Below are 14488 nucleotides of genomic sequence, written 5' to 3' on the forward strand. Positions count from 1 at the left end.
AGTGTCCGGGCAGCCGTTCCACACTCCTGGCTCAAGGTCCCCATGCGCCTCCCCTGAAGGACAGTCCTGGCTGGACGGTCCTGGGCTTGTGCTGTGGGCGTCTGCCGTTCCAGAGGTGGCGCTCAGGGCTGGCAGGGCTTTGCTGCAGGCCCTATGTTTATTGCCTGGTGGCCTGAGGCCCAGCCCGTGGGCCCATCCACCCTGGTGTGCAGATGGGAAGGAGAGAGAGAGGACAGGGGTGTTCTGGACCCAGGGAAGGGCACAGATCGGAGGCCACAGGGAAGGGATGGGACCAGGTGAGAGAAAGAAGATGTGAGTGAAGAAAGATGAGGTCAATGGGCACTCCCCAGGGGGGTCACAGTGATAGAATGTGGGGGGACTGGAAGTGGGCCTGGTTGGGAACACACACCCCTGGGGCCCTCCCGGAAAGGGACAAAAGAGGCAAGGCAGCCTCTGTGATTCTGGCTGGGGCAAGCAGTTCCTTAGCCGGGTCCCTGATTTCAGATCCACAGGGAACGATTTCCAGTGTGTGGTTGTGGGGTACAGATAGAAGTTGGGGGGAGGGGGAGAGGACAGAGAGATACAGAGGAAAGGGTGAGCAAGAGGTGAAAGCTATGAAGGTGTGAAAGGTCTGAGGCGGAGCCCAGTGGGAGATGGGGAGGGAAGGAGGGAGGGGAGGAAGGAAGGAGAAGGAGGAGGAGGAGGAGGAGGGAGGAGAACAGGAGCCCGGAGGCCCTCGCCGGCTCTGGCGGGCTCACATGAGCGCGCACTTGCCCTTGATGCGGTCGGCCCTCTTCTGCTTGCCGCCGCGCTTGCCGTCCACGCTGAGGCTGACGCTGCGGCGCGTCTCCAGCGTCAGCAGCTCCTGGAAGAGCTCCTTCACGTTGTAGTTCATCTTGGCCGAGGTCTCCATGAAGGCACACTTCCACTCCTGCGCCACGGCCTGCGCCTCGCGGGTGTGCACCTCCCGCTGCGTCTCATCACATTTGTTCCCCACCAGCATGATGGGGATGTCCTCCACGCTGCCCTTGATCTGCACGATCAGCTTGTAGATGGGGCTCAGCTCGTCCAGCGACTGCTTGCTGGTCACCGAGAACACCAGGATAAAGGCGTGGCCCTTGGAGATGGACAGCCGCTGCATGGCCGGGAACTGGTGGCTGCCGGTTGTGTCCGTGATCTGCAGCGTGCACACGCTCTTGTCACAGCTGATCACCTGCCGGTACGTGTCCTCTATGGTGGGGATGTAGGTGTCACGAAACGTCCCCTTCACGAAGCGGAGCACCAGCGAGCTCTTGCCCACGCCGCCTGCGCCGAACACGACCACGCGGTAGTCATTGCTCTGTTCTGGCATCTTCTCCAAAGCCGGCTGGGAAGAAAGGGCCGGCTGCTAGAACCCCAGACCGACCCTGTTGGAAAAGGGACAGTGAGGCACTTGAGGCCACCTGGGCCCAGGCTAGCTCCCTGTCCCAGTGGCGGGGTCTTGGCGCCGCTCACTCCTCCATCCCACCCGTGTCTCCCCGGTGGCCCTCCCTCCCGCTGCCCTGGCTGACTCTGCAGTTGCACTCTGCAAGTGAGCTCTCTCTCCCTGCCGACCTCTCAGCCTATTCCTCCCTAACAAACGTAAGGCTCAGAGTTCCCAAGGGTCCCTATGAGCTGCTGCTGAGGCCAGGATGCAAAGATGCCCAAGTCAGCAGTCTGGCTGCCCTGGCTTCCACCCAGCCCCAGCTCCAAGCCGGCGCAAGCAGCTCACTCTCTAAGCTCCGCCATCTTCCTGTCCCATCCTCATGAGTGAGAGACCCTGTCTCAAAAAAACCGAGGCGGTGGTGTTGGAAAGACAGCTCCGCGGGTACAGCCCAGGCTGCTCTCACTGAGGACCTAGTTCAGTTCCCAGCATCCACATGGCGGCTCACAACCACTTGTGACTCAAGTTCCAGGGGACCCGACGCCCCCTTCTGGCCTCCGAGGGCACTGCACATACGTTCACAGAAGGGGAAAACAAAGTGAAAAGAATCCCACTGTGAAAAATCAAGAGAAAAATGGAGAGATGGTTCAGAGGTTAAGAGCACTGTCTGTTCTTCCAAAGATCCTGAGTTCAATTCCCAGCAACCACATGGTGGCTCACAACCATCTATAATGAGATCTGGTGCCCTCTTCTAGTGTGTGGGCAGAATACTGTATCAATAATAAATAAAATTTTTTTTTAAAAGAAAGAAAGAAAGAAAATCAAGTGTAGTGATACACATCTGTAACCCCAGAACTGGGGAAGCTGAGGCAAATGAATAGTGAATTCTGGGCCACAGAGTGAGACTGTCTTTGAAAAAAACTATTTAGCTGGGTGGTGGTGGCAGACACATTTGATTCCAAAACTTGGGAGGCAGAGGCAGGAGGAGGCCAGCCTGGGCTGAACAGTGACATACAAAACCAACAACAACAACAGCAAAAAACAAAGACAAAACCAAGAAAGTAAGCAAACACCAGACCCCAAAAAACAACCATCACAACCAAACCAAACCAAACCAACCCAAAAACAAAATCAAAGGCACATGCCAGGGCCCCTCAGCATCAGAAGTCATGGAGACTGGCTTTGGGCCAGGCCCTGGGAACCGGCCACATGAAACAACCTCATGTAAGTGACTCTGACACTGGGGACATCCAGGAATCAAATGTATAAGTGCTGACGCCAGGTTCCTGGAACCAGTTCCTGGGACACAGGCACTCACAGCCCAGGCTGAGCAGAGAGAGTCTCACAGCTAAGTGGGGCTCCCTGGTCCACGGGTGAGCCCCGGCTTCCCTCTCAGGCCGCGGTGTGCTTCAGGAACTCCCAGCTGGGGATTCCCTTGGGTTTCGCTCCTGCCTTTCCTCAGAGAGGTTCCTGAGGGTCAGAGGGTCACACAGCTGAAGACTCCTAAAGTATGGGATTGGGGGGTGGGGCGTGGGGGGGAGCGTGTGCAGGGGAGGGAGGTGGCCAGGCTGTCCCTCGGCAAGAGTCCTTTCTCTTTTTTTTTTTTTTTCCCTTCAAGTTATTTTCCTCATCGCATGAGGGGAAGGTTCTGAGAACCATCCCAGAGTCAGATCCAGGGGGTGCGACACTGCGACAGTGGCTGTGTCCTTGGGGTTCAGTGAGGTGATAGGCACCCAGGTATAGCTCACAGGGATAGGGGACCAGGGTTAGGGTTAGGGGTAAGTGCCTCAGGCCCAGCCTCCAAGGAGCCCCCACCCCCATCCTACAAGCCAGAGTTCTGGGGTAAGGGTGAGAGTCCTCTATGGGGTCTGGAGATACATTCAGAAATATCGAATGTGTTAGGAGAAAAGAAAAATACAACTGGAACCAACCCTGGCGATACACTGGAGCCAACCCTGGTGATACACTCTGAAAACTTCTTAAATTGGATACTAAGGGGGACAGGCACACAGATCCCACACAGGGCATTTCTTGGCCCCGGGGCTGCTCCCCAGCCCAGCAGACTTAGCATTTCCCTCAGGGGGTGACTTGAACACTGAACGAATTGTGACACCATCACCACTGGCCTGAGGGGATCTAAGGTGGCAGATGGGGGTGGGGTGGGGTCTGCACCTCTCAATGTAGCCCCTTCCTGGTGGGTGGGTACCAAGGGGCCCAGCTGGGATGCCCACCACAGGGGTGCTGAAGTCTGGGCTCCCTTGCTAAGAGGGTCCTATGCAATCCAGATTCCCCTCCATCAGGGACAGGGGAGAGGGCTCCCAAACTTGTAGTGGGAAGAGCTCTGCTCAAGGTCATGCGGTCTTCGAAGGTGGCAGCCTCAAAGGGACTTAAAGATGGGCCCTGATCAGCTTCTGTGCCCTGGGGGGCTCTGAGGTGCTCAGCCACCTTGTCTGAGTCACTCCAGCCCTGGGCCAGCCTGGCCAAAGCCTCCTGGTCCACAGGGCAACACAGGGCAGGGCCTTGGGACCCTGAAGCCGGCTCAGGTGTAAGAAGCCAGGATGGCCTTAGCCAGGGAAGGGTCTGGGGGTGGGTGCCCTGTCTAAAGGAGGTGGTGGATCTAGCGGCTGCTGACTGATGGGGGGGTGTGATGGAAAATTTTAGGGAGTCAAGGGAGTGGTGGAGGCTCCCTGGGGGTCAGGAGGGGGCTCGAGAGAGGAAACCTCAGAGAGGGGCTTGGTCTCGCGGGTGCTGGGCTTTGTGGGTGGGAGTGAAGGACCTGGGCCCCAGCGGGCAGTTTGCAGAGGACGCAGGTGAGGGGACCAGGCCCCAGAGGGTCCCGGGTGATGCTCTGCGTGGCCAGGCAGGGGTGGGGCGACGGGGAGCTGTCCATGGTGACCGCTGGACTCCCAGGGACCCGCAGGGCCTGGCGCGGTGGCCCGGGAGGGTGGGGCCGGAACAAAGGGATCGTGGTGGCTTGGGGACCCCTCCCCACCCTCTGTGGCCGCGGCTGCCCCGCCGCCTACCTGGGCCGCTGTGGTCCCCGCCGCTGCGCTGCTGTCCGCGCCGCCGCAGTCCCGATGTCCCCGCCCCAGCCGCGCTCCGCCCCGCCCGCCCCGCCCGCCGGGACCCGGGCCCGGGCCGCTGCAGCCCAAGGTCACCGCCTAGCCCGCCCAGGGTGTCCATCTGCAGCCCGCTAGGCAGCGGGACATCCACACCCATGCGCACCACGTGGCCACCTGCACCCCAGGGGACGCGGGTGGGTGACAGAGCCCGTCTTGAAAGATAGTCAGGGGTCGCCCCAACCACAAATGGGGATAGGAGGTTGCAGGGGGAGGGCGATGCACTGTCCAGGTCAGATCAGCGAGGGACGACAGAGTGGGGTGATGGAGACGCTGAAAGCTGCCTTCACACACCTTCACAGATTAAAATGTCAGCTACACAGGGGATGCGGAGGCAGGGGCATGGCTGAGAGTTTAAAGCCAGTCTGGGCTACAGTAGAGACCCTTGTGGGAGAAAAAAGGAAAGGAGGGAGAGAGATTGGGGGATGAGGAGGGGAATAAAAGACAAAATAACACAAAGAACCCCATTGCTGTGGTTGTAGCTTGAAGGGCAAGCCATCCCTTGGCAGCCCTGGGATCTGTGCCCAGTGTGGTGGTGCCGGCCCAGCCTGTCATCTCAACACAGGAAAGAGGCAGGAGTAGGGGGACCCAGGAGTGTGAGGTCTGTCTCAAACAAAAAAGAGAAGAAAGCCGGGCGTGGTGGCGCACGCCTTTAATCCTAGCACTCGGGAGGCAGAGGTAGGCGATCGCTGTGAGTTCGAGGCCAGCCTGGTCTACAAAGTGAGTCCAGGATGGTCAAGGCTACACAGAGAAACCCTGTCTCGAAAAGCCAAAAAAAAAAAAAAAAAAAAAAAAAAAAAGAGAGAGAGAGAGAGAGAGAAGAACTCCATTTTTCTTCCGGTACAGGGTTCAGGGTAGGGGCCCTGGCTCCACCCACACACTGCAAGGAAAACATAACAGAACTTTATTTTGTGTGATTGAAGACTTGGGCCAGTGAGAGGGCTCAGTGGGTGGGGGTGCTTGCTGCCAAGCCGCTCAGCCTGGGCTGGATCCCTAGGCCTCACTTGGTAGATGGAAGGAGCCAACTCCAACAAAGTGACCTCCAACCTCCACACACAAATTGATACATTAAAATGTAACTTAATTTTTGTTTTAATTGCCTGGCAGTGGTGGCCCACACCACTAATCCCAGCATTCGGGAGGCAGCAGCAGGCGGATCGCTGTGAGTTCGAGGCCAGTCTGGTGTATAGAGGGAGCTCAGGACAGCCAAGGCTACACAGAGAAACCCTGTCTCGGAAAAAAAAAAAAAAAAAAAAAAAAAAAATATATATATATATATATATATATATATATATTCTTTTGTTTTAATGTTCAGATTTACTTATTTGTTATTTTCTGTGTAAGAACACTTTGGCTAGGGCTGGAGAGATGGCTCAGCGGTTAAGAGCACCGTCTGCTCTTCCAGAGGTCCTGAGTTCAATTCCCAGCAACCACATGGTGGCTCATAACCATCTATAATGAGATCTGGTTTCCTCTTCTTGTGTGCAGGTGTACATGCAGGCAGAACACTGTATATGTAATAAATAAATAAATCTTAAAAAAAAAAAAAAAAAAAAGAATGCTTTGCCTGCCTGGTGCCATCGTGCCATCAGACTTCAGAAGAGCACATGGGGTTCCCCCTGGCCGCCCCCCGCTGAGAGCTGAAGTTTTGAATAGCTGTGAACCACCATGTGGGCTCTGGGGATCGAACCCAGCTTTGTGTGAAGGCTTTCCACGGCCAGCCCAGCTGTCTCCTTGCTATTTGTGCCCCATCCATCCTGGGTTGCCTGGAGCTGTCACCTGAAGAATTCCCCTCCATCCTACGCTGGCCCTGTGGGGGGGTCTCTCAGGGTCCCTCAATCCCCCAACCCTACATCCAGAGATGGTGACAGCCTAGTGGGAAGGCAGAGCTCCATTCTGGCCACAGCGTTGCCTCACCCCCTCAGAGTGGCTGCAAATGAACTCATAGAGTCGGGGGTAGGGGGGTTAGGGGGGCTAGCAGCCAGGCTTCCTCTGTCTGTGATGGCTGCCTGGGTCCCCTGAGAGACCGGTGGGCTCCAAGCCCAGCTCTGACCGGCTCCCTGGTTCCTTTGGGCACCAGCCCAGGCTGACTCACTCAGAGGAGCCTGTTCACATGCTATTTATAGATGCCAGGCCAGGCTCTGGGCATCAGGAGTCACCGAAGACATCCCCCCCCCCCCCAGTTCCTGCCTCTGTCTCTCAGTAGCACCTCTGTGTGGCTAGGGGAGGGGCAGCGTGCTCTGCCTGCCTTACCTTGCTGAGCTGTGCAGGGCAGATACGAGGGCGTCGGGACTCAGGAGCCCCGGGGGCACTGGGCCTACACTGAGATCTAGAGTTCTCGCCTATCCACCATGCCCTATACCACCCACCACCTCCTTTTAAAGCCCTTCCTTGGCCCAGCAGCAGCCGTGGGTGAGGAAAGGGCCTAGGGGAAGGTGGCTCAGCCCGTAAAGTAGGTGCTTGCCAAAGCCAGGGTCTGAGCGTGCAGTCTCAGGACCCATATCATCAGAGAGCTAGCAGGGCGGCTCAGTCCTGCTATGAAAGCACCAGAGGGCGCCTGTGGCGTTCGGAGCCAGTGGTCTAGATAAATCTGCCACCACAGCCGAGACTGCTCCACACTACTGACACTGTGTCTCAAAAACCAAGGTGAGGCTTGCGGGGGTGGCTCAGTGGTTACAGCACCGGCTGCTCTCATAGAAGATGAGGGTTCAATTCCCAGCTTCCACATGGCATCTCCCAATCAACCGACCATCTGGACCTCCAGTGCCAGAGGATATGGTGCCCTCTTCTGGTCTCCACAGGCACTGCACACAGACACAGACACAGACACAGACACAGACACAGACACACACACACACACACACACACACACAGACACAGACACACACACACATCAAAGAAAACCCCATGGGTTGGCATCTTGGAGCCCAGTATTTTGTTGTAGTTTGAGAAAACATCTCACCATGAAGCCCTGACCAGCCTGGACTCGATGGAGACAGAGCCGTCTTCTGGTCTCCTCAGGAACTAGGGATACACGTGGTGTGAGACATCCATTCAAAAAAATAAAATGAATAAGACATAGTTTAAGCCGGGCATGGTGGCGCACACCTTTAATCCCAGCACTCGGGAGGCAGAGGCAGGTGGATCTCTGTGAGTTGGAGGCCAGCCTGGTCTACAAAGTGAGTCCAGGACAGCCAGGGCTAGGTAGAGAGACCCTGTCTCAAACACACACACACACACACACAGAAAAAGACATAGTTTAAATATTTACTGTTTATTTCAAGACAGGGCTCACTTTGTAATCCTGGCTGTCCAGGAACTCACAGAGGTCCATCTATCTGCCCCTGGCATGCTTGCATTAAAGGCATAGATAGCGTACCTAGCACAAGAAGTGTTTTTATTGCATTTACTGGCGTGGGGTGGTGGTGAGCACACACACACACGTTTCTGCACATGTGCTGCTGAGCACCTGTGGTGATCAGGACAATTTGAAGGAGGCAGTACGGCCACAGCATGGGTCCTGGGTGGCACTTTTGCCCACTGAGCCCCTCACCAGCCTTGTCCCGAGTTTCCTCTCTTCTGTGGGAGCATTCACAGGTAGTACAGCAGTGTTCTGACGCCATTTGTTCCAGTGGAGTGACAGCTCCCTTAGTTCACTGGAGGGGCAACTTACAGGTGTGACTTTTCTCCTGGGAGGGTTCTGCATGACATCTGGGACATGTAACCATCCCGAACCAGGGAGCTCCTGCCTCTCAGCAGCAGGTGAAGTCCAGGGACACGCCAAAGAGAATGCTCCAGCCCCATGGGGGACACCAGGCAGGTGGGATGCGGGGCAGACTGTCCTGGCCCCTGCAGTGCTGGAAGGGGGCAGGATGCCAGGAGCTGGCTGTGCCCGATCCCGCCTGCGCTAATAACTTCTGTTACAGGAACACAAACAAGCCGCGGGAGATGCTGACATGCTGTTATTACACCCAGAGAAAGCAGTGTAGCTGGGCCACCCTCCCAGCCCTCCCTCTGCTCCCATCCAGCTGTGTCCCTGCTGTGTCCCCACAGGAGGCAGTTTATAGGGGTGGCCGGGGCCTTGCAGCATCCCTGGCCTCCTCCTCCATGCCCAGTCATGACAGCAGCACATGTGCTCAGCATGGCTCAGAGTCTCCCGAGGCTGTGGGCCCGGACTGTCATCTAAACTGGAACCCTCAGTAAGGGACAGAGGGCAGGTCTGGCCTTTTGCACACCTCGCAGTCCCCAGACAATGTTCCTCATGGTTACTGTGACCAGTGACAGTGCCACCTCTGCAGGTATACATGAGAGATAGGAGGCCCCTGACCTGGCCGCACCAACGAGGGGTCCTAGAGATGGCTGGTGTCACTGGACTGTGCGGCCAGGCAGGCTGCCTGTCCTGTTTCTTTGCATCCCAATCTGAGATATGACTGTTTGGGACGGAAGGGAGAAGCCACTGGTGAGAGCTCCTGACCATGACCGTCTTAGTCCCAGCCCACAGCAAGGGATCCTGAAGGGCTCCGGTGGCCAGCCGGGCGAGCTCCTGGGGCCCGCTTCTTTGGCCATGCACATGTGGCCAGTCCCAAGTTACGCTGGGAGGGCCAGGTGGGTGCTGGGCAGAAGGGAACCGGGCAGACTTGAGGAGTGGTGGCGGGGGTCTCCTGAGTCCAGGGTTCCTAAGGCGCTGTGCTGAGCAGCCCAGGACAGTGTTACCTGGAGCTGAAGGCCTGTGGGGAAAGCAGAAGGCCCCAAGGCTGCCAGTGAGCTGGCGCTTGGGGGGGGGGGAGCTGATGGGAGGGCCCACAGGCTGTGCCCCCAGGAGCAGAGCAGCTGGTGCTGAGAGGAAGGGCTGCCATTTTATGCACCCACGGGGCCGGGGCAGACACCCCTGCCGGGATGGCCAGACCGGGGACCTGGCTCTTCCTATTCTGGCCTAGTCTTTGTCACTTGAACGCACACCTGCATGGTCATGGTGGCCCTGAGGGGCCCATGAGACGCTGTAGTAGCTTTCACAGGCCCTGTAGGTGTTAAGTGGAGGGATGGAGAGTACAGCAGGCCCAGGTGGGGCGGTGGGCATGTCCCCACACCTGCACATATGTCACGGGGCTCAGCAGCAGGTCCCTCACTGGAGGTTCTGGTCCCACATGTGCCCCAATGTCTAGAGGTGGTGTGTGAGTCCTGGTTTATCGTAGCACTGAGGTGGCATGGGCCCTGGGGACTGTGCCCAAGGCCCTGTCTCTTTGTGACTTCTATCTTCTGAGTGGAGCTGGGTAGGGATCACCCAGCCACCATGGGGGACAGTGTTGAGGTTTGGCCTGGTAAACAGACCCTACGTTGGGGAAAGATGGTGAGCCATGGCAGGCTTATGTCCCCTGAGGAGAGTCCTCAGACTGTCCCAAGATGCCAGCGTTGCCACGGTGATGGGCACCATAGTTGCTAGGCGCTGCGCTCCTGCTAACGCCTGCATCCTGAGAGCTTTGTTTCCCCTGTCAGGATGTGGCCTTCGCCTGTGTCCTCTGGAGACTCCCATGGTATGGCCACAACTAAGAGGTGACCACCAGTCCACTCACTACCCATATCCCGCTCCCCTTGTCAGGATGAGTCTCAGCTGCAGTCCCCTCTGCGGAGGAAGCCCCTCCATTCTGAAACCTGCAACCCAGCAGGGAACAAGCAAGGGCATCCCTGCGTGCTAGGCAAGTGGACCTTGGGCTTGCCTGGACACAACTCTCCGGTCCCCTGGCTCATTTGACCCACGTGCACTGCACTTTACATAAACTGTGGCCGGTTGTGCTGGAGCCATCGGAAAAACTCAAGAGTGACAGTGGTGGGCGGGGTCCAGGCTACATGGAGGCTGCGGTGGAATCCGGGGGTTGCGCCTGCCCCCCATAAGCCAGTCCCCGCCCCTGGCTCCATTCATGGTGGCTCAGGAGTGACAGCAGAAACAGGAGGGGTGACGGTACATGAGGTGACATGGCCACACAGCTTTGGTAAAGAACTTTAAGACGTTTTTTTAAACAGTAGTATCTATGGAGCCAGGCGCCTGCGGAGTGGGCGCCGTGGCCGGCCCGGGAGGCCCCTGTGCGTGAACTGGCAAGGGATGTGGTCCGTGTCCTGCGGGCATCCGTGGCTCACCACTTGAGGAAGACCATGCCGGCCAGGACGGCATAGCCTAGAACCAGGAAGAGCACCTTCAGCAGCTGCTCGCTCCTCTCCTCCAGTTCCTTGGCCAGGATCTCCATGAAGGTGACGAACAGGAAGGTGCCACCGGCCAGGCCCTGCAACAGCGCCGACGCCACGCTGCTGGCCACGCTCCGGGCGCTCTCGATGCCCAGGCCTAACCCGATGCCCACCGGGATCATGGCGCTCACGGTCACCGCCAGCTTGGCCGCGTCCCTCAGGGGCACCGCACTGCGGGCCATGTTGATGCCCAGGGCCACGGCCACCAGCGTCTCATGGACAGCCACACCCACAAACAGGCTGACCACGCGCTCGCCCTCCTCCTGCAGCCCCAGCGCCAGGCCCTCGAACACCGAGTGCGCGGACAGTGCGAAGACCAGGCTGAGCAGCCTCAGCGGTCCCGGGCGGCCGAGCTCCCGCAGCCGCAGCCCCGCGCCGTGCGTGTGAGCCGTGGGCTCGGGGTACAGACCGCGGCCACGCCCACCCATGCCCACGAACGGGCTTTCATACTCCGAATCGCTGCCCACGTCTGAGCCCGCGTTGAAGGTCTCCAGGTCTATAAAGGGCGGCCGCTCCCGCCGGAAGGTCAGCACCAGCTGCTCCACGAACACCGTGAGGAAAAAACCCACCATCATGAGGGTCTCGGCCAGCGGGTAGTCTGTGCTGATGTGGCCCAGGCTCAGCACCTGCTGCAGCTGAGGGGACAAGGCCAGGTCAGCTTCAGCACCCACCCCCCACCCCCCCCCGCGGAGCAGGAGCAGCACCACTCAGGAAGCCGAGGCAGGAGGATTGCAAGCCCCTTGCAGACCCTGCCTCCAGCAGTCAGATGCGGCAGAGGCACCCAGGGGCGGAGGGCGCACATTCTAATCCCAGAACCGAGAAGCAGGCCAGGGGCACACGGAGAGAGCCGTTGTCTCAAAATGACAACAAAAAGACACAGCCCGAGTCACCCTAAGGCTAAAACAGTGGGCCAGACTGGCTGAGGGGCACAGCTCCGCCTCCCATGGGTTCCATCTCTAGCATTGCTAAAATCAAGTTTTGGGGTGGTTTTTTTCTTTTCTTTTCTTTTTTCTTTTTTTCCCCAAGACAGGGTTTCTCTGTGTAACTTTGGCTGTCCTGGACTCGCTTTGTAGACCAGGCTAGCCTCAAACTCACAGTGATCCCCCTGCCTCTGCCTCCCGAGTGCTGGGATTTAAAGGCGTGCACCCAGATTAAAATCAAGTTTTTAACAACAACAAAAAAAGGAAGGGCCCTCGAGGCCAAGCCTAACAACCTGAGCTCATGTCCACGGGATCCAGTGGTGGAAGGCAGACGCCAACCCCAGGAGGCCTGTTGCCCCCACATACACACAGGAACACACATGTAAAATATTTATAAAATAAAACAGAAGAGAGTGGCCAAGAAACACCACAGGGTTGCTCTGTGGCCTCCCCTGGGCAGCTCCTAGAGATGTGTTTCTAACCATGAGAGATGGCACTGTGCCCTGTGCCTGCCCTAAAGGATGCCTGGAGCCCCGGCCTACCCTGGGTGGACAGGGAGGATCAAGGCCACTGTTCAGGCCTGGGGGTAGGGTGGGGTGGGGACAGGAAGCTGTGTGATACACTGGACACAGGAGGGAGCGGGGCTGGGAGCACCAGGAAGGGAGACGCCCAACATGAGGGACTAAGGCCCAGGCTGTGGCAGGAGGCTGCAGAGCAAGACCCTATCACAACAGACACATGCCTCACTAATGCCAACATGGCCACCATAGCTTGTGGCTCAGATGGCAGAAGCTGGCTATGGTGGGCTGGGGCCACAGGACCGAGGTCCCCAAGTCCCGGATGGCCAAAGCAGACACTGGGCAGCTGACCCTCTTTTCCAAGTGAGGCCAGGCCCACTCAGGCCTGATATGATTACCTCTCCGTGTGCTGAGCTGGGAGTCCTCACTGACCCTACAGCCACTGACACAGCCACTACCTGAGGAAGTTTCCATTGATTTCCCTCCTGTTCATGACCCAGGCAGCCATACTGGTGGTGACCGGCCAGGGGTGCTCCAACCACACCAGTGAGAATTGGAACCCACGGCTGACGGGTGGCCAGGGTGTGAGCCTGCCCACCTCTAGCTGCATGCTGACATGGGACCACAGCCCAAGATGTGTCCTGATGTCGGTCTCCTGGGTCCCTGCAGCACAGACCCCAGGAAGCTCTGCTCTGACTCCCGCCTGGCCCACATGAGCGGTGGTGGTGTGTCAAAATCTGTTACCATTTGTTACGCAGCAAGAGCTGACAGACACAGGAAAAGAGAGATAGCTGCACGTGGCCTGTGTGATTTTCAGGGGGCCACTAAAGCCCATCACCCACAAGATCACCTGTTTCGCCTTGACTCTGGGCTATAGCCCAGCCCCTGGGTAAGTAGCCCGGGCACAGAGAGGGAAGCAGCCAACAGAAGGTCACAGGGCGATTTGCTTCACCCTCAAGCATCCATGTTAGGGTTCATCAGAGCTGGGGAGACTCTCAGTGCCACGCTGGGAATGGTAGCGCACTACCGCACGCATAAGCTGCAGCTCCCTGGGGCTCCCCCGGGAGCCTCCTCAGCCACGCCACTGAACTCCAAGCTCAGCACTACCCTGTCCCAAAAAGCTGAGGTGGAGGGCTACTGAGGAAGACCCCAACCTCCCTCCTCCATGCGCCATCCCCCCCAGGCCTCACCTTGTCCCGCACAGCAGGCAGCAGTGCGTTAAAACACGTGGCCAGGAAGACACCACCCCCGAAGGCGTTACAGAGGGAGAGGACTTTTTTCGAGCGGTGCGCCTTCTCCAAGTCCGCCTGGATGACCTTCACGGGCAGCAGGGAGCCCAGCAGCATGAAGAAGAACACGCCCACCATGCACAGGACCTTGGCCACCAGGAGCTTCGCCATGGTGGCCGCCTGGGTCACACGGGTCACCGCAGGGCCGAAGTACCAATGGACTCACACCCCGAGGCCAGCAGGGGCTACCGGCCCCAGCTGCAGGGCTGGCGGCTCATGGCTCTGCAGGGCAGCTGTGCAGACAGGGCAGCCACGTTAGCCGTGTGCTCACAAGCCAGTGGTGGTGACCAGTCGGCCACGCGGGGCCTGCTGCTCTCCCCCAGGACTCCTGGACACGTCTGTGTCACTGCAGGTGAGGACAGCGGGCTGGGGACACGGCCCAGGCAGTGATGTGTTTCTGAGGCAGGGAGCTGCCTGGGCCCGCTGGCAGCGACCGCCATGAGCCAGTGAACTCCAAGTTCCCGCCCTGCGGTGTCTGCGCTTACGGTGAAGAGCGGCTGAGACAGACCCCTGCTGTCGGCCTCTGGCTTTCAGCACACACACGCACACACACACGCGCGCGTGCCTTCACATGCATGCACACACTTTCACACACGCATTCAGAAACATGTACATTCACACACATGCATACAGACACACACACGCATTTACACACTCATCCATGTACATGCACACACACATTCAGACACTTGGACGTTCATACACACACTCAAACAGACACACAGTTTCTTTCTTTCTTTCTTTCTTTTTTGGTTTTTCGAGACAGGGTCTCTCTGTGTAGCCTTGGCTGTCCTGGACTCGCATTGTAGACCAGGCTGGCCTTGAACTCACAGTGATCCTCCCGCCTCGGCCTCCCGAGTGCTGGGATTACAGGCGTGCGCCACCACTGCCCGGCTCAGACACACACTTTCACACATCCACATTCACAGCCATGTCGTTCACACACACACACACACACATTCTGGGCACATAAAATTCAACATTATCACCTGGCCTCCTGCTG

General features: G+C 58.0%; 2 protein-coding genes across 2 annotated transcripts; both read right to left on the reverse strand.

Moving 5' to 3' along the window:
* Window positions 1-741: 741 nt before the first annotated feature.
* Window positions 742-4486, reverse strand: Diras1 (DIRAS family GTPase 1). The gene is made up of 2 exons (XM_051139644.1): window positions 4426-4486; window positions 742-1406 (listed from the first exon to the last, which is right to left on the reverse strand). The coding sequence occupies exon 2, from the start codon at window positions 1349-1351 to the stop codon at window positions 755-757; it is 597 nt and encodes a 198-aa protein (XP_050995601.1). The 5' UTR covers window positions 1352-1406; window positions 4426-4486; the 3' UTR covers window positions 742-754.
* A 6125-nt stretch (window positions 4487-10611) lies between these two features.
* Window positions 10612-13738, reverse strand: Slc39a3 (solute carrier family 39 member 3). Its single transcript, XM_051139792.1, has 2 exons — window positions 13387-13738; window positions 10612-11393 (listed from the first exon to the last, which is right to left on the reverse strand). The coding sequence occupies exons 1-2, from the start codon at window positions 13594-13596 to the stop codon at window positions 10650-10652; spliced, it is 954 nt and encodes a 317-aa protein (XP_050995749.1). The 5' UTR covers window positions 13597-13738; the 3' UTR covers window positions 10612-10649.
* Window positions 13739-14488: the final 750 nt, after the last annotated feature.

Source organism: Acomys russatus, chromosome 31 (assembly GCF_903995435.1).
Source record: "Acomys russatus chromosome 31, mAcoRus1.1, whole genome shotgun sequence".
NCBI classification, from domain to species: domain Eukaryota; kingdom Metazoa; phylum Chordata; class Mammalia; order Rodentia; family Muridae; genus Acomys; species Acomys russatus.